At 34.3% G+C, this 19,581-nt stretch overlaps 3 protein-coding genes across 3 annotated transcripts in view; 1 reads left to right on the forward strand and 2 right to left on the reverse strand.

Annotated features, from left to right (window-relative positions):
- Positions 1–4,906, reverse strand: part of LOC117240050 (HIRA-interacting protein 3) — an 84,541-nt gene extending 79,635 nt beyond the window's left edge. The window contains exon 1 of the mRNA XM_033505907.1: positions 4,214–4,906. Within this exon, the coding sequence (XP_033361798.1) occupies positions 4,214–4,286 (73 nt within the window). The 5' untranslated portion in view covers positions 4,287–4,906. The remainder of the gene's footprint in view (positions 1–4,213) is intronic.
- Positions 4,907–5,547: 641 nt separating this feature from the next.
- LOC117240038 (BUD13 homolog) lies at positions 5,548–10,388 on the reverse strand. The gene is made up of 6 exons (XM_033505889.1): positions 10,198–10,388; positions 9,644–9,977; positions 6,835–7,221; positions 6,310–6,461; positions 6,049–6,233; positions 5,548–5,955 (listed from the first exon to the last, which is right to left on the reverse strand). Exons 1-6 carry the CDS (start codon positions 10,296–10,298, stop codon positions 5,783–5,785), a joined length of 1,332 nt encoding a protein of 443 aa, XP_033361780.1. The 5' UTR covers positions 10,299–10,388; the 3' UTR covers positions 5,548–5,782.
- Positions 10,389–11,259: 871 nt separating this feature from the next.
- LOC117240059 (arrestin domain-containing protein 2) lies at positions 11,260–18,678 on the forward strand. Its single transcript, XM_033505917.1, has 6 exons — positions 11,260–12,122; positions 13,088–13,212; positions 13,722–13,939; positions 16,908–17,054; positions 17,339–17,560; positions 18,271–18,678. The coding sequence occupies exons 1-6, from the start codon at positions 12,010–12,012 to the stop codon at positions 18,460–18,462; spliced, it is 1,017 nt and encodes a 338-aa protein (XP_033361808.1). The 5' UTR covers positions 11,260–12,009; the 3' UTR covers positions 18,463–18,678.
- Positions 18,679–19,581: the final 903 nt, after the last annotated feature.

Raw genomic sequence — 19,581 nt, forward strand, 5'->3', positions numbered from 1 at the left:
ACTTCTATCTTAACATAGTTTGGTCGCTATATGTTGACGAAGATTATTAAATTATCTTATTATCGAATGATTATAAAATTTAGTATTTGATTGATTACCTGTTTTAATCCATCGAGGATAATCAAGCAATAAAGTGACACGTATCGAATAAATGTAATATTACAGAAATCGGAAACACAAACAAGACACGTATCTATAATCTAAAGAGAAATAGCGTAGTGGAAGAAGAATAGTTACGTCTGGTGAGTCGAATAATTCATAAGAAGTTTCTGTTCGTGACACAAAACATGGATCTCGTTGCAAAGAAAAACTACGAAGAAATAAAAGATAAGTACATAATACATACAGTGTACGCATGCTGTACAAAACAACTTGGTCATCCATCCTCTGCATTCTGCTGATTGCCTTGATATTACTAAAATGTGCACATTATTGCTGACGTAAAAAGAAAAGTGAGCACAGCATGTATTTTTCTATGTTACAGTGAAAGTAAATTCCTCTTTCTAACGCCGAGATGGCTTTCTGCTCGAGTAATTTTTAGAATTTCACAAAAGTATGTCTCGTCTAATATTCGATACTTCATACAACTGTATCATTTAACTGTGGATTCACTTTTTATATCAAACTATATTCTCTTATTCAGATGTGTGTATACATATATCAAATATCTTATTTCAAATGTCTTTAATTAACGATTTAATTTGATGTAGTTTTAATTCTATAAAATGCATCTAAAAAAGAGTAAGATTTATCTTCGATACAAAATTCTATACTGTATCACTACTAATAAAGAAATATCTATAAAATAATTCTCCGTCTTTTATCCTTCGAATTCTATAAAAACAACACTTTCTTCTTTTGCAGAATTTATTAATATTACTCGATAAAAAGTGATCATACGCAAGTATAAATCAATAGATGGTATCGTATTACAGGAAATCTTTCATATACCATAATATCTATCTCAAAAAGTCTGTTGGAAAACGAGAATTACTCAACTTGAATAAAATTTTCATATATATATGCCCAATATTGCCTTACCTTTGCAAAGAGGAAGAGGGTTTCACAAACATATAATTCGATCGTAGATACGTCTACCTGTAATACTTGCTTGTTTCCATAAGATGCAACGAGAAGCACGTTTATCGGTTAAAAAATATCTAAACTGCACGTTTATTTCTCTCTCTGATAGAATCTTACAAATGACAATTTTGCAGTTGATTAAAAATATATACATATGTGAATATTATATCTCGTCCTTCGTAGACCAGTTTTGAACTTACGAGTAATCAAATTCTGTACGATGAAAAATTTTATTTTATAATTTTGTTTTGTCTATTATTTGTTTCTCCTGTATTTGTAGATTTATATTTTTGTACTAAATGCATGAAGAAAAGGAACATATAGGAAAAGATTGTACAGGAAGTGTAGAGGGTATTGATATGTATCGGACATATTTTGTACAATGGAACAATTTTAATAGGAGCTTGTGATAAAAAAAAATTCCCTATCCGATTTGCTCCAGATAAAAAGTCAGAAGGCATGAAATTCTGCATATATGTCAAAGTAAAATTCCAATTTCGATCGATAATTCATTTAATGTTTTACTGATAATTATTTGTTATAGCGTTTCCTTTTACATATTTTTAATGACACTACCGATATAACTTTGTGCACTTGTTACGCGTTTTATCGCTTCGTAATAAAAACAAGATACGGTTTCGAAACGATATTTTTCTATTACTCAAGAAAGAAGGCAAGGAACGTGAATGACGCTGATCTTATAAATATCGTACTTCAGCGTATGAACAGATTTAGTGCTCTAGTACCCAAACGAAATGTATGGTGTGACATTATATTACTGTCCGAGCCGTGCCGAGAATTTTCATTTCATTCAACCGGGAATATCCCCTTTTCGGCTTGTTGTCGGCTTCTTCCTTTTCCGTGACATGCAACATTGAGCTTTCTGAAGTAAAGCTCATAAGCCTCGAAACTCTGACTTTATCAGTATCAACGGTGTGACAGCATGTACATAGAAATCGCGAGTCAGCCTTAATGCGATGCACGAACCAAGCGTAAAGAAAAAGCAGAAGGTCGAGAACTCCGCTCGTAATTCGAGAGATCTAAGTATATACAAATGCACATACATACTAGCCTTCGTCTCACAACGTAACTGGAGGTTTTAACTTCCTCCTTGGGCAACTGGTTATATCACGTGAGAATCTTTATTCCATCAACGACGAAGGATCGAAAAGAATTCTTCTTTATGAGAATCGAGTAGAGTAGGTTTTATTTCATCGATAAGAGATATAGGTTAAAATATTGAAACTTTTTGGTGGAAAGCATTTTTAATAAGTAACTTTTCGCTACGTACATTGAATAAATATAAACAATTATGTATCTATCAATAATTAGCCAGTCATATGTATCTTTCCATATTTCTACGATTGTTACTTATCTTTCTAGTAAGTCTCATATTTTCCTTTTATAAAACATTTATCGTGACTATGAATTCTATCGTGAATTCTATTTTAAACTCAATTCCCAGAAAAACCGCAATATTTGTCCGATGACCTAATACATTGAATTTCTCAGTTTCATACGCATGTATATTTTTATTTAATGAAAAAGTATATCGAAGACAATACGTACACTAAACTAACAATCAATTAGTAATTGATTATATGTTAATATATGTTTCATGTGCGTATGAACAAACAATTGAATATCATTTTGATCTAATTACTCTCTGGTGAGTTGTAATTAATAAGCAAATGTTCAATAGCGACAATACGTGATTGTGATTTAGTACTCTAAGAAAAAAATTCTTTTATAAGCGCTATATTTATGATGCAACTATTTATCACAAAACACGAGTTGATTAATCAATTAAAAGGTTAAATGAACGGTGCCTGAGACATTTGAAGTTCTTCTGAGTCACTACATCAACGTCAATAATATTGATGTATCATGTACATTGAAACAATTAAAAAAGAAACAAAAAGATTCAACGATTAAAACTCTCTTACAAACAAATTACGTGAAAAGAGGAATTCTCTTTGCTCGAATGCGACAAACATTGAAAACAAGTTAGGTACTTCAAATAAAAAATTACAAAACACGTTCAGTATGCAAAAGTCATAAGAAAAATTTGCGGATGTGGCAGCAAGCATTTCAGTACAGGGAGGGTATCATTTCTGAATTATAAAAATTTCTTGTTCCACAATAAACGAGATGAATAAAATACTTACTTACGTTCTACTGATATTGCAAATTCTTAGACCGAATAATAAAAATAAAAATACCATTAAAACATGGTTCATCTGACTGTGAGATTAAAGTAGTTCTTAATTGCGAACTTCGCTCGAATGCTTGAATTGTTCTCCGGAGAATTTTGGATCGTTCGGAATACGAATGCCTCAGCGTTCACAGATCGATTTTATTACGATTTCGTTACTCACCGTATTCCTCGTGTTTCGCGACAAAAATCGCCACAACCATGATCAGTCGAAGATTAAACAACTTCGAATGACAACCAAGAACCTAGACGAGAAAACGCAATAATTCTTCGAGTCGTCTTTCGAAGGGAAAGATATCAAATGCGACTCCATGCATTCTTACGAACTGGCAAGCTTGTCCTTCTGAATGAGTTTAAACAAAACGTTCTTAACCTCCAACGCGACTAGTTGTAAGTAATTTGATATCTGCCAGTACGTATTTCATTTTAGTGATATATTACATGAACATTATTTCTTCGAAAATGTATTGCTTTCATCAAATTAATTCAAAAATATCATATTACTCCCTGTATTCATTAGCTCGGAAACAAATTAGAAACATCGAATTCCTAAAAGTAGAAAACGATTTTAAAAGCTTCTACAATAAATTATCATCAATGTAAACCGAAAAAGTCCACGAGATTCATTTATTACGATTCTCTTAGACCTTCACCAACATCTATTGAAACGTATGTTTTTCGCACAGAACTACGGTGCTCACATTAAAATTATCTTTGATTAAATTACATACTGTATTTTTATTTCTATATAGTATACGCTGCATAGCACATTTCATTGTCGGTTTAATTAAAAACTAGCATGTCCACGTAATTATGTATTTTCTCATAAGTACATATTGTGACTAATTTGAACATATTTGTCAGATATCATGTTTTAGAAAATATAAAAATAAATATTAAAAGTAGATTACTCACCGCCGTTCTTCCCGTCCTCCTTCGCTTCATCCCCTACCGGCTGGACACTTTCCTTGCTCGTATTGCACCCCATTTTCACTCGGCTCTTCCTTGTTCTCTTCTTTCCCTATATCTTTTCTCTATTCTCCAATCGCAAACGCCAACCGTTACTCGTGACACTTGCTATGTAATTCGCGATTACAATCGACTGATTGTAGGAGCTTTTCTGGTTAACATCGAGTCGTAAAATAAGGAATAGAGATTACACCAGGAGACTACACATAGGAGTTAGAAAAAAGCTACCGACACCTTGACAAGGACAAATTGGTTAGTAGGAAAGATCACAGTGTATTTTTGGAGTTTCCAAAAATTTCGTTTTTCTTCTCGTGGCCCAGAGAAGGTGAACGACACGCTGTGGACCCGGCTTATTCGCAGCAATTCGTTGAGACGAAAATACAATGAATCTTTGTGGTTGGTCAAACTGGACGTATTGTAAATTCGATCGGTTACGCAGTCTCTTCCGTTCACGAATTTAACAATCGGTTAAGAAAATATATATATGTGTATATGTATGTGTGTGCCCGCGCGTGTATGTATGTATATATATTTGTATGTATATAGATTAAAACACTGTACAAAAGCTACTGCTGGCGAACACTAAACGCTAACCTAAGTGTGTATCACGAACACAAGTCCCATCGGCGTCGCGAGGCGTACTGACACTGCTGAGTGCCGAGTGCCGACGCCGACGACCCTGCCCTTGCGTCGCGACTACGCGAGTCGATATATATTCCTTCGTGATCTTCGTATGCGTACACATACACGATTGCATGCGCGCGAAACCAATAACGATATGCACCGCTACGGTGGACCCTCCGCTACACACGGCTTAGATGCTTAAAGACGCTACAATGTTTTACGATTTTGCATTGTAACATTTCTATGAAAGACATATTGGTTTTGTATTAGTTATCGTCGGTTAACTACGCGTCACTCCCATTTCTCGTGTATCATCCAAGGAGAGGGACTTTTGCAAGGTTCAATCGATTTCATAAGCGGATACCTCGTTTAAATGTACTGAATCGACAAGACCGGTGGCAGACAGGCGCCAACAATTCTCGCGGTCTTCCTGCTTTCTGGAACGAATATCGATTTTGTAGTTTTGATAATCCTCCGCGATTTACCACCGTTGATGATTCATATTTCATAGATGAGACATACATTTGTTTGCGTTTCACAGTCGCGTGACTTATACTGAGAGCAGTACTAACAAATAGCTTCGATATTTTTAATGCCTTCCCGGCATGCACGATTCTCTCGATACAGAAAATATTAAGGATAAATAATAATAATGATTGGTAACGAATTTGAGACCATGTTTATTGAATATAGATGATAGAAACTGTATTTTACATTTTGAATATACAGGATGTACTAATTATTATATATATATAAATGTCAAAATACTTGTAATATTTACTAAAATTCGACATCCTGTATATCTCCGATCTCTCGCTTGACAATTAAACCATGATGTTCATAACACGTAACTTGTATGATATATACAAAAAATGAAAAAACGCGTGCATTTTACATATCAGAAGTACTCCATTTATAAGCCTCCTCTTGACGTGCTATCTTTGCATTTTGTGCTTCAAACCATCGTTTTTCATATCCATTACTTCTGTCAACCCCGTCCCACCTATGACCAGGTTTGATACCAAAACGATTTGGCATGAATGATCCTTCGTACTTTGGTCGATCTGAGAACATACATAGTTGTATACCAATGAAATTATTATGACAAATATGAATATTTTTTTAGAACTGAACTTAGAAAATGTATAATGCTATACCTGGTTTTCTCTTCCCTTCTTTTATCTGTTTTTGTTTAATATATTCTAACATAGGATCACCTTCTCTTTCTTGTTCCCTAAGCATTTTGTCTAAATCAGTGTCATCTGCATATCTCGCTAGAGGCTTACTCATTTCATAAAGATCATCTTTTAGCTTTTCTTCACGATCCTCAACTTGTTTTAAACTGATATAACAAATATGTGTTTTACAAATTTTGCCACAAATACAATATCTTATGAACTGGATTCTGTATTACTTACCCTCTTCCCCATTTAGCATATTTTTCATCTAATTCCGCTTGTCGTTTTTGCCTCTCTCGTTCTTCTATTGCCTCTGCCTCTAGGTTACGCTTTTTACCTGTTTTATCACGCACAATCGCCGCTTGTCCAACTCCTGTAACTTCTTTACTAAGCTGAAGAAAACAAAATTGTAACCTTTTTTGAGTAAACTTACTCTAGGGGATGAAAAGTTAACTTCTTTTTTATAATTTTGTAATTTTCAACGTGTAGTATCTGGAAAAACAAGTTTTAAAGTAAGGAAATCACTGATTCAAAAGTTATGGCTATGTAAAATTGAGCATTTTTAGGATATTTTGCTAATTATTTGGTGTCACATTGGCTTCTATCTATGATTCGTCCAATGAGTACAGTGTACACATCGAAAACTACAAGATTGCAAAAAAGAAGTCAATAATTTCTGGTTCACTGAAGTAAAATTTAAGCATTTTTTTTTTTTTTTTATAAGGCATAAATTAGAAAACGGAAAGATGGAATTTCTTGAAATACCTTGCGAAAATGATCAGCTTCTCGTTTTCTATATGCCTCTGTTTCTTCTCGTAGTGCTTTAGCATCTTGTAATCCCGCCTTTTTTCCGTCTAATGTTTTCTTCATGCGTTTTTCGCTACATTCTTTATCGATATTCCTATGCCTGTATCTCTTTTCCTTGGTATAATAGTCCTCTCTGTACGAACGATGACTAAAATCGTGGTCATATTTGTCACGAAATTTGCTTGATTTAGACTTATAGTAATCTCTGTCACCTTCCTTAAATCTGTTTGAACTTGTGTGATCATCTCTGTTCCTTTTACGAGGTGGACTCATATCTGAATCATGTCTCTTGTCTGGATTCTTTTTATAATGTTTGTACATTTTACTTGTAACGTCTGCCCAATTTCAGCTATTATATGCGTGTGTTTTGCAGTCGTCCTTGCAAATTCTGCTGTCCGCTACATATATATAGTGATATTTCCAAACAATGTATGTGCTGGACACTACAACATAAATTAAACTGGTATTTGATACATAAACTTTATTAAACAAAAATAACTCGAAATCTTAATCGCAAAAATAAACGTTGTAAAGACATGCATGCTGCATAACAGCCGATTCGTTACATTCGTAAGTTTCATAACTGGAAACATGCATGCATATTGTAAACGATCTCACTGCATCGCCATAAGCTACAACTACAAGTTTTATATGATTGTGGCCACACTACTACATGGAGCGTCGAGCGGCGATCGCCCCATCTGACAACATTTTATGTAACATTCTCGATACACGTTTGCACTCTTCACTCTTTGTTATTTAATAAGAAACCATTTTATCGAAAACTTTGGATGCATCTTTCTCAAAATCATGTCTTTTTTAAATTTGTGAATGCGACTTAATGGAAATAAAATTATTGCCTTTTGTTATTGCTTCTTGATAGTTTTCAATACGTAGAATCCGAAAATGCAACTCTTAGCTTTAGGAATCCAACGGCACAAAAGTTATAACTATATAAAATTGAGCATTTTTATCGTATTTGACAGCTTACTTTGACGCCATATTGGCTTTTATTCACGATTCGTCCAATGAGTGGAATCGCTGGCTGTAACAAATGCACCTGGGAAGTAGCCACTTAAGCGGGATAAGACAAATATCTTTTCAGAGGGATATGCCCATAAAACAGTAAATTAAAACATAGAATTTGTAGGTAAGTATTGAATTATGTTGAGGATAGCTATAAAATTGCAGTGACTGCAAGGCGGCCAGCTATATTCACATGTTAATTTTCGACAAAGTTCATCTATATTACGTGTTAATTACAGCCAGCAACGGTATCCACAGTCATAAAATAAAAGCTCAAAAAATAAAAAACTAAATGTGTATGAATGAGTGTTCATTTTTGTGCGGCCCAATCGGTGATAGATGGAAGCAATATGACGACAAAGCAAGTTGTCAAATATGCTAAAAAACGCTTAACTTTATACATGCATAATTTTTGAAATGCTGAATTCTTAAAATTAAGACTTGCATTTTCAGATTCTACACATTGAAACTACATATTGAAAACTGCCAGATAGTGATAAAAAAGAAAACAATAATTTAAGATATATAAGAACAATTAAGACAAAGTTTAACCCGTGATTTTATAGCTAGATGATGACTAATAATTCTCAATGAAATAGAAACATTTAGAAAAACAATTGAATTAAAATGATTTTTCTTGCAAAAATAAATCGAAATTTTCCCGTAATTTTCTTTTAAAATTCCACGATTTGTTCAATTTTGTATTTGTTGATGTAATTACACGAAAATTAAGGAACAGTTTTGTTTTTTGTTGCAGGCAAGAATTGGATCCGTTAGGTTAACACTTTGACTGCCACGTTGATCATATATGACTAACTGTGACGCCACGGTGGTCATTGGTGACCGGAGCGCTTAAACTTCTTACAATTGTAAAAATTGAATGAAAATCGACAGTTGGGGCATTTTGAATATAACCGATAAATAGAAGATACTTTGAAATAAAAAGTGCCCCATTGAACAATTAAACATTTTTATTAGAACATCAATAAAAAAAAGATGAGAACAAATCTTGCATCTAACGGTGCACTGTTTGCATCCATATCTTTGAGGGATACTCTATGATTATTATTATTATAAACACACCTTAGAAAATAATCGTAAATGCTGCTTTATAATTATATAATTGAAGTTAGAAGTGTGAAGATACCTTACTATTATATATAGAATGAGCAAATGCTATTTTCTAATATCTTCTACACGTTTCAACAATATATTTTGGACGTTTTGGTTACGACGAAATAACGAATGCAAATGGTTTGTTGAAATAAACAAAGCCTTGTTATAATATATCACTATCAACTGTTACACACCACGATGGTCACCCATGATCACCAATAAGATAAATGGTCCATTGGAGAAGAATGTTGTCTTAAATCATCAATTTATTATTATTTTGTCATTGTATGCTTTGAATAATAAAAATACTCCAGTGGCGTACTGAGCGAAACATGTGATTTCGGCGTGGCAGTCAAAGTGTTAAGATGTACACAAGTTTACAATTCCTGTACCCTGGTGGCTTGATGTTACAAATATATCTAATGTCTAATTAAAAAATGCATTATTTTTTTAATAAAAAAATTTTGTTTAGTACTTGAATATAAAATAAAGCACCCTTAAAATTGTGGAAACATTCGCTTTATTTTTGTCGAGAAAAAAATCTTTCAAGGCCATGGATGTTGTATCAAGTCAGGTTCCCTTATTATATCATTACCATTGTTCTTTTTCGCTTCTTAATTTATCACTTTTTTTTTCTTTTTTTAGATAATCTTGGAGGAGACAAATCATCATCCAAATATTTCTTTTCTTGCCTTGGTGGACTTAAGTCGTCATCAGAAATGTTCTTAACTTCTTTGAGTTGCTTATTTTCTCTATCAATGTTAGGAATAGTTAAATCGTCACCTTTGTCATTAGCTATTATTTTCCATCTTCTTTTATCAGAAAAGTCAACCGGACCACGTTCATCTACAACACCAGCAATTTGAGGTGCATCTTCTGCATTGGTGAAAATATCCAATTCATTCTTTTCCATTGGTCTTAAATTCTTCAGCTCTATGTCATCATCAATGATTTTTACTCTGAAAAATACATATCAAAATTTATGCTAAGGAGTGAATAATCTTCTACGATAGTTTATTATTTCTGTTCACATTTAAACAATCTCCGATATTAATATAATATTAAATGAAGAACATGACAATAAATAAAATATATTCTGTTTATACATTAAAGGTTAAAAAGCACAAGAACTCCCTGTTGAAACTGTCAAAGCCACAATATTTACAAATGGAATCTTACGTTTTTAATCCCAGTTTAATCTTTTTCTTTTTCTTCTTTTCATTTTTTGAAGATAAGTATTTTTTTAAATATTCTTTTTGATCTATAACCTTTTTGTCCATTTTGAGTTTTATATCCCAAGTACAGCGCGCAACACGCAACTATGTTGTAGCTTAGGTATGTGCTATACCATACTGTCTCCATCAGTATTTCGTGCCGCATACACGCGAGGGCACTACATTCGCTATTTAAATGTCGCACAAAAATGATAATTTGAAAAATTATATGTCATAACTTCTTTCCAACGAATAATCAAATTTTGAAAACAATTACAGTTTTAAACTTAATTCATGTATGATTTGAAGCATTAGAATTTAAGGTTTCTTAGCTATAATACGCTTTTCGTCCTAGTTAATCATTAAAAGTCAATGCATAAATTGTATAGAATACATATTTGGAAGTTACATAAAAATATTTGTTTTGTTTGCAATATAGCTTACGCTTATTTAATGTATAAGATAAAGTGTTAAGTACAATATTTAAAGAAGAAGGTACTGTACGATTGCCTTACCTTTATACGTAAGTATTTTAAGAACAACCGCCAAGATAACAATACTAATTCTTCAGCATAACAGGAAGTGACAAACAATACATAAATTATCAAGAGAAATCCAGGCACATCAAAACAAGTATTTCGCTATCTGATATCCTCTAAAATTATTTTATATGACGCCAGATATTAGGTTGTCCCAAAAGTTTCTTTCGTTTTATAAGGAAATAATAGATACACGACATTTTTTGTTTTACATTATTTTATTGAATTTTGCATGATCCATTTTGTTCTATAGGAAACATAATTCAATAAAATAATATAAAACAAAAGATGTTTCCGTGTAAAATGAAAGAAACTTTTGGGGCAACCTAACATCTTACGAATATTATATTCGCTCGGATGCACACGCATTATACATAAGGAAAATAGTGGTTGATAGTGATCATATATAGAAATATATATACATATGTTGTTTTCATTGGCCGATTGGTTTCCTGGTGAATTCGTGCGTCGTACTAACCTTATCGGCGGAGCGCATCGGAACACGGGTTATAAGACAGGATCCATAATATAACGTGCCAGACGACACGAACCTTATCGACTTTATTCATCGACCGCGCACAGTCTGCTTAGCAAGATGATATGTACAACAGCACGGTAAATCAAGACGCTCTACTTTAGAGACTCTGTGTACGAGAAATTGGAGTTCTTCATTGGTCGGTGGAAGAAGGCAGGTAATTACGTTGGTTGGAGGTGGAAACAACGAAAGAGGTAGGGGAGCGAAAGTGAACACAGCTCCAAGAATGGGCAGGAAGAGACGGGCTCCTTGAGCCTGCGGCAGAAAGTTTGGCGGATAATAGCGTAGGAGCATCGTTATTAATGTTTTATTGAGTCGAATGGGAAGTGTATGGATCTCCATGATGATCTACAGCTAAGTTAGCCATTGGAAAATCGCGACAACAGAGTACGCGAAAAATGAAAGTATGTACGAACGCGATTGCTCGATCAAGAAAAGACTGACTGGCTGAGTGAGATTCCGCCGATTCCAGTGACGTTCCAAAGAGAGAAACGTAGTGTGTGCAAGGTTATGGGCGTGCTGCCGTTGCTGGTGCGATCCAGTGTATGCCAGTGATTCTCACTGACATGCCTACTTCGGCCTCCGTTGGAAAAAATTTTGTGCTCGTGACAACTTTGTGCATAATCAGTTACCGCGAAGCCGTTCTGACGCGAGCGTCATCCGTCATCCTTGTCGATCCTTGAACAACGTGCTGCATAAGACCATGACGCGAAAACTCAGCAAGTTTTTAATACTTTTCGACAATACGAATCTTTTATATTTTCCCGGCCACTTTTTGTCCGGTCGGGTACTTATCGAGTTGGATGATGAGGCCTAGTAAGTATGTATTTACTTACATACCACATGTATGTATATATATACAATCGCACGAAATCTCACATACAATCCATTTATGTTTTACTTATTTATATTTTTATGAAACTGTTTATAAAAAAGAATTCGAAGAGAATTTAAATTATTAAAATATAATTATCAACGAGATATTGATCAAACTGACTAGCTTTGAAGATTAATTTGAAATAAATTATTTTGAAATTAAGAGTTTTATGTCTTAATATTTTTGATCTTTATGAGACATGAGGAAGCGCATGGAAGCATGTAGGTATATTACTTTAAATAATTATGTTTCGTCAGATTTACTTTAATCGTGACTAACTCGCGTAACATCTATTGTAGCCACTGAAAACTTTCACAGTATAAATTACGATATATCCAATAGTTATGATAATTTATATAATCGACTAAACAAACCATTGAAAATTACATGTTCATTTCAATTAATGATCATTAATTTATTTACAATATAAATAAAATATGTTTCGCGATATAAACTTTTCACTTTATTAGAAACAATTGTCGTATAAAACAACATTTTTGCATTAAAATACATGAATATGAGTATTGTCCACCTTTTACACAATTACATGCAGCGCTCCTTAGAATGTTAATTCAATACAGTATTGTCAATAGTATCAAACTACTTTTTAGAAAGCGTACTGCATAGGATAGTTATATATATATACATATACAACAAAAATTTCATTTACTTTTAATCTATTTCTTTTTTATCCATTATTTATTATGCTCTACGTCTAGAATTCTATCTTTCTTGAAGGATTTATTACCCCAAATATTTTATAATAGTATTATTATAATCAAATTGAATTTGTTCGTTTTCAGTTTCGATATTAAGTGTTGTAAGACTTGAAAGTAATTTATTGGATTTATTAAATTTATTTCATTGACGTAATAAGATTAATGACACTTTCGATGTATCGTAGCGTTTCAGGGTTACATTTTCATGTGATCGGCGAAGGAGTGGTGCGTGTACGCAGTCAACGTGCTGAGAGGGTTTACGACAAAGAAAACTATATAGATTTTCGTATGAGATTGCTGGGTGAGCCAGGTAATGAAAAGAAATTACATTACGGTACATTTAATGTAGCCGTTAAAATGAAACGGGCACAATGTGTTCGAATAATGAGCCTTAGATGATAAGCCTGTGATCTGGAACATCTTAATTCATAAATTAGCTTTACTCGAGTTTGCATAAATGTTTGCAATAATAGCCAGATTCTTTAACGACATTCGTCTTCTACTTAAAGATGGAAGATTTAAAATGGAATTTTTTATGACTTTTGATTTTTCTGATTATCGAATTTAAAGAGATCCCATATGACGATAAAGGATTTGTCAGAAGCACTTGCATGTTTTCACTAAGTAATTGTAAAAACATGATACGTGGAACTTAACATTTTAATGGATTTGCTAGGTGTAGCGTTAATGATGTATCTTTGAAAGCCGTCAAATTCTTCTCTTTACAAGCGGCACACCTGCAAGCCATGCGGCGCATAATAATGTAAAAACTGTTCCTTTTCGTTCTCTGTTGCTCATGCGTACGACACCGGAATCCAGGAGAGGGACCATCGCTGCTATCGCCGGGGATTCACAGCTTTCCATTCAAATTAGGTCTGCCCCTGGGCCTGCCGTCTACTTTCTTGGGGAAACATGGTTGGGTACAATACTACTGCAAAGCTGCACTTCGGGAGCCCGGAGGTCTGACGCACAAGAATCAGCAAGTCTTCATCGTAATGAACCCAATCGATTTAAATTTAGAACCGCCGATTCTAGCAGTAAGTCTCTGTACATATCTATTTTACCTATTTGTTCCTGTTTTTTATCTTTGCATTATATATGCCGATGATTTAGTATCGCATAGATATTTCCTTTGTTAGAAGACGATAGAATTTGGCTAAAAAGATAACCAGGGATGACTAGGGCAACGTCTACACCGATCCACGATTTTCTCGTCGTTAACGATGATCATATTTGCGTTTCGGACGAAACGATGTTCTATATAAAAAGCATAAATTTTATTCTATAAAGGATGTTTGTCCTTTATTGTTACTGCTAATGCATAAAAAACAAAAGTTATCATTTTGCTATCGTGTCTCTAGATTAAAATATGTACGATAAAATGAATATTGTTTTATTGGAAATATTAAAATATATTATAATAAAATACGACCATCAAGATAGTGATAATCCTTATAAGATAGTCCTATATTCAAATTTATGCTGGCTATGTTTGCACGTAAATGAACCATGATTCATGTTTTCCATTACTTTATAGCCAGGACGATCGTGCTTGTTTTGAACATCATTATTCAGCTTACGCTTTCTACCCGAAGCGTGCGATTAGACGAACCCCGATACGCGCATCCTAAATCGTGAAACATCTCTGGTCGGTTAATTTTATTGCGATTGCGATCACATTGAACGTCGTATTGCACATCAAACGATTTAATTTGCAATTTTGCTGCACGCAATACACCCGTCTGATTTCTAATTGCCGTTTAAAACAACGGCCTTAACGAATTACATATAAAAAGAATAATGTTTCGCAGGACAAGCTTGTTTAAAGTTTAGGATAATTGTGTGGTAAGAGGATGTAATATGGCCTGTGCGATGAGTTATCATATATCCCACAACCAATTTTTTAAGAAGTTTAAAGAAAAACATTTTTTGAAAAAATGTAGTAAAAATTAGAATATTTTTGTTGCATCTTGGTCCATTCTAGTAAAACTTTACACGTGTAAATTTCAAGTAATTCTGTAAAATATTTTATGTTCCATTAGTTTCCCTTTAAACAGCAAAAATTAATACCCTACTAGATTGTAATTATATGTAATTAGTAATAGGTTGTAGTATGTCATATGATTATCCGTAGTATTCATATGATCACAGCGAGTCAAGTATCGTTCGGGCATTTAACAAGCAATAAAATGATATAAAACCGTATCGTCTTTATCGCTCGAGTCATCGTCGAAATTATGCGGGTATTAATACAATAACACAAAAATTAGTCACGGTTAGATTGAAGTAGTGTTCTAAGATTTCAAACGACTTTGTACGTTTCACGAATCGTTTAACGGCAAAATCCAACACAGAATCGTTGGTTCTTCCGAGTTTTGAATAATGGTCACCAACCTGCGTAGAAAGCGATCGCGATTTTTGTCATTATGCTGCATTTTTTGCTTCCAATACCAAATTTTCAATCGTTGCAGTTATTTCTGCTTCATGGAAGGAAATTAATTTCATGGATAATATTTCTTGTCTTACTTTACGTTAATGTTTTTTTTTATTATATTTTCATTCTTTATTTTATTACTTCACTTGATTTATTTTCTAGTCTTCTAATTTTTACATTTTGTTTTTATCCCATCACATTTTTATTTAGCATTTCTCGTTTTTTTATTTCATTTCGTTTCTTGATTTTTGCAAACGGTTCAAGTTTATTGTTACGACCGTTCGCGGAGAGACGCGGTCGCGAGGAAAACGCGTCAGCGAGAGGCGTAAATTCTCGCTACGATTCGGTGAATCGACGCCGCGAAGTAGTCGTTCCCCTGTTTCGGTTAGGATAACAGAGGTGGTTGATATGAATATGACACAGTAGTAAGTTATATTTCACCGTTTATTCCACAACTTATAACGAGGATAGTTACACTGGTGCGTATGTACGAGATGAGTGACTGAGTGATCTGCGGGTGTGTATACCCGCTCGAAGGATGTTGACCGTTCGAAGGATGCAAAAACAGTACTCTTGGAAGACGATGCTGTCTCGGAGGAGAGCTAAGGATGAGTGTGTCTAGCGCACGGGACCATCGAATTTGTTCGCGCCGATGTTATTTAGGAGAGTGAGGGAATAGGCTTCGTTTTTAATTGGTTAAACGAAGGGTCTTAACCGCCCTCGAGAGAAAGTGGTTAGTGGGAGGAAAGTTGCAGCGTACGTGACAAAAACTGACTTTCCCTTGTTAAGCCGTGGTAGACAATAGTCTCTAGAAATTCCTCCGGACCAGATGTTTGTTTCGTTTGAAGGACTTTTTCTAGGAAATCTATGTGATTTATGGAAGGTCCTTGAAATCATGGAAGATACGCTGCGAGTATCCGAAGACATCTGGCTGCCATATTGCCCGCGGTGTGTGGCCTCGGCTAGGTAGAGTGTTACGCGACGTAACATTTATACTGATGATTTCCTTGAATTTGTTTGCAAATTACAACATAGTTTTTTTGGAATCGTCCCCGCAATACGTCAAAGAATCAGCATTTACATTTACTCAGTCAGACACACATTCCTCCGTATGTTTGGTGGAAAGTTGATTGTTTATGGGGCCAAAGAAACACATTTACATCATACCAGATTAACATGTAACATAAGATAATTCTTACGTAGGCATGTGGCATTCAGCTTCGAACGCGACCGCATTGTCGATTCTACTGTATAGACACATTCATTGCACACGCCTTGCATTGCATAATCAAGAACTCTCCAAGTGATAACTGAAAGTATTGATCTCGTATTTGATGAAGAAATTGATGAAATTTGAAGATCCAAGTATTATAAAAGAACGCGATACATATTACTTCGTTAGAAAATGTCGGAGATAATGGTAGTAGTATACTTTCGTAATATATAGGATCTTTAGATATCCAAATACAGAAATTACATCATGAAACCAAATCCCATAAGAACTTAGAATTATATAATAATAAAGAATTAAATAATTTATATGATTTGTCAAAATGTATACTTCTCAATAGCAACCAGCAAGGCAAGAAATCGAGCAGCGAGTCGGAGTTTCCTGTGTCTCTGGAGGCCCTGTATTTTGCAGGGTAAGCCTCGACAGAGGTGGATATGTACCCGGTGAAACTATCGGCATCTCGGCGACTGTCAGCAATCGGAGCAAAGTATGTATCGTATTTCGATTCAATGACTAACCAAAAGAATTTCTATCGTGGAAATAAGGTCAGCACAATATGATGCTATCACATACTATTCCAATCTATAAACGTTTCCTAGATTTACAGTTAACGTGAAGCAAGTATTTTAATTGAAAATCATAAGTAAACATCTAATTCTAATTACAGGACTTTTGCATAAAATTTCACAATATTATCATAACAACGAAATCGATGCAAATAATGCAAGACCCACATTTAAGTGTACACACAGAATTGAAATGATTCAACAGGTGACGATGAAATCGACTAAAGCATCCTTGACTGAAACAATCCAATACCTTTGTCGTGGCAAAGTACTCGCGAGCGAGACGCGAGAATTGGCTAGTGTTTCCAGGGGTAAAATCCGTCCCGGAGAAGGTGAGGAGTGGTTGAACGAACAAATGTACGTTCCCCCGTTACCACCCACCAATCTGCGGGGTTGTCACCTTATCAACGTCCTTTATCACGTCTACGTGAGTATAAATGCCATTTCAACTGCTATTACGATAATTACAACTACATGTAGCATGATTAAAGTATCATACTCTCTCTTTACTCTAATGTGTTTCCTCCACAAAGCTAACGTGTTTATGATCATTTACGGAAAGCAGCGACTTTCTTCTGTACGGTTCTTCTTTCTCCTTTTTTCTTTTTCTGTTATGAAAATATCACTTCTGTTTATGAATCACTTATTTTTTATCACGATCACAATTTTTACTGGGATTAATTTGCAACGTTAATAAAATTTTACGAACAAAGCAATAATTTTCATGATAGAATATTGTAAGAATATCGTAAGAACATTGTACTATCAATCTTTTAAAATTTCTGATTTTGTGGAGTGTACATGAATCTTATATGTTAGTCAACTTTCTCGAGATTTGTGTCACTCGATTCTTTGTCAACCGACTTTTTATCCCAAATGCATTCCATTCGAAACATTAATAAAATATTCTTTTACAAACATGCATACCCGTATATGTATTTCTCTGGCAATAATCGACAACCTTTTAAAAACTACATATTATAAGAGACATCTTTAAACGAAGATAAATATCTTAGATGGTACAGAATATATGATTGAGATTCCATTTTTATACTATTATTTCATCGGATAAAATTATTTATGTTTTTATTATAATGTCTTATAACATACATAAAAGAATATTTCACTTTGTTACAGTTTGTAATAAGTCCAAAAAGCTTGGACAAAGAGATAAAACTACAAATACCAATCGTTTTAGCCACCTATCCTTTAAGACAGGAAGGTGCTCCAGCAGGAACTGCACCGTCGAAAAGAGGGGCACATTATCCATCAACGTTGCCGATATTTCGGCCATGGTTGGACGATAAAGCTTTTGAGATACAAGAGTGAAGGTTTAATTCATTTTAATCGGTGATCATAATATATAGATGAAAAAAATCTTGAAAGAATTTATATAGAACATATCCGCGACGGTGATACTAAAAATTGAAAAAAATTCTTTGAATCTTGGAAAAAGTTAATACGCTTATAGCAATACTTATCTCAAATTAAACTTAACTAAAAGTGCTTACAAATGGCAAATAAATACGTTATTTTTGCATTTCATCTTGAAATATTTGTTTAATTAAATTTAGGAAGTATATAAAGAATAGAACTTCTTTTATAATTTAAAAATTTTAGATTTAAAAATGTGATTTATATCATTTTTGTTGATATCTTATAAATGTCTATAATGAGTTATATACATGTCGGAGAAGAGTCAATTATAACAGTTGTAATTAAACAATTTGCCGTCATTCTACCCAATTGTACTTGTTTGCGATTTGTGATAATAAACCTGGGCTTAAGGCGATCATCAGTCGCCGAACGTAGCCGCGGTCAACGGGACGGGCGCTTCGTCTAACAAAGGTGTGGAGTGATAGTATGACCCTCATTAAAAGAAATACTCATAGAGGTACTTGACAGTAAAATATTCCAACGGTTCCTTCGGACACAATGAATACCAGATGTTGAGGCACTTACACAGCACAAGTTCAGTTAGCCTGAGGATCCGCCATAAAACCTGGGTATTTTTTGTACTTAAGGTTCTTTAAACGGACAGGCAGTTTTTGTCCCAAATTGACCAATTGACAGCGACGTCAATTTCCCTTATTTTCGGAACGAGGGCTATACTCGACAAATCCGATGATCTCGTGTCCTTAGACACACCCCATCATAGTTTTCCTCTGTGGCATCATTGGGACGAAAAATCATTCTTTCTTGTGATCTCATCGACGAAGAGAGCAGCGCCTTACGATCTGTGAGTATTACACGTTTGAGTTAGATTGTATGAGCAAGTATATCTATCATCCTATTGACCGTGGATTCGTTATCGAACCTAAGACTAACGTCACTAGTATCGCAAGTGCTCAACCACCGCGGTTGATTGTCGAATCGGTAGTATCCATACTCGTATTACCAGGCCGTACCTTCGTTATAACACAACGATGGCCAATTCCAATGAAGATC

This window comes from Bombus vosnesenskii, unplaced genomic scaffold (genome assembly GCF_011952255.1).
Source record: "Bombus vosnesenskii isolate JDL3184/JDL3185 unplaced genomic scaffold, Bvos_JDL3184-5_v1.1 scf7180000014535, whole genome shotgun sequence".
Taxonomy (NCBI): Eukaryota; Metazoa; Arthropoda; class Insecta; order Hymenoptera; family Apidae; genus Bombus; species Bombus vosnesenskii.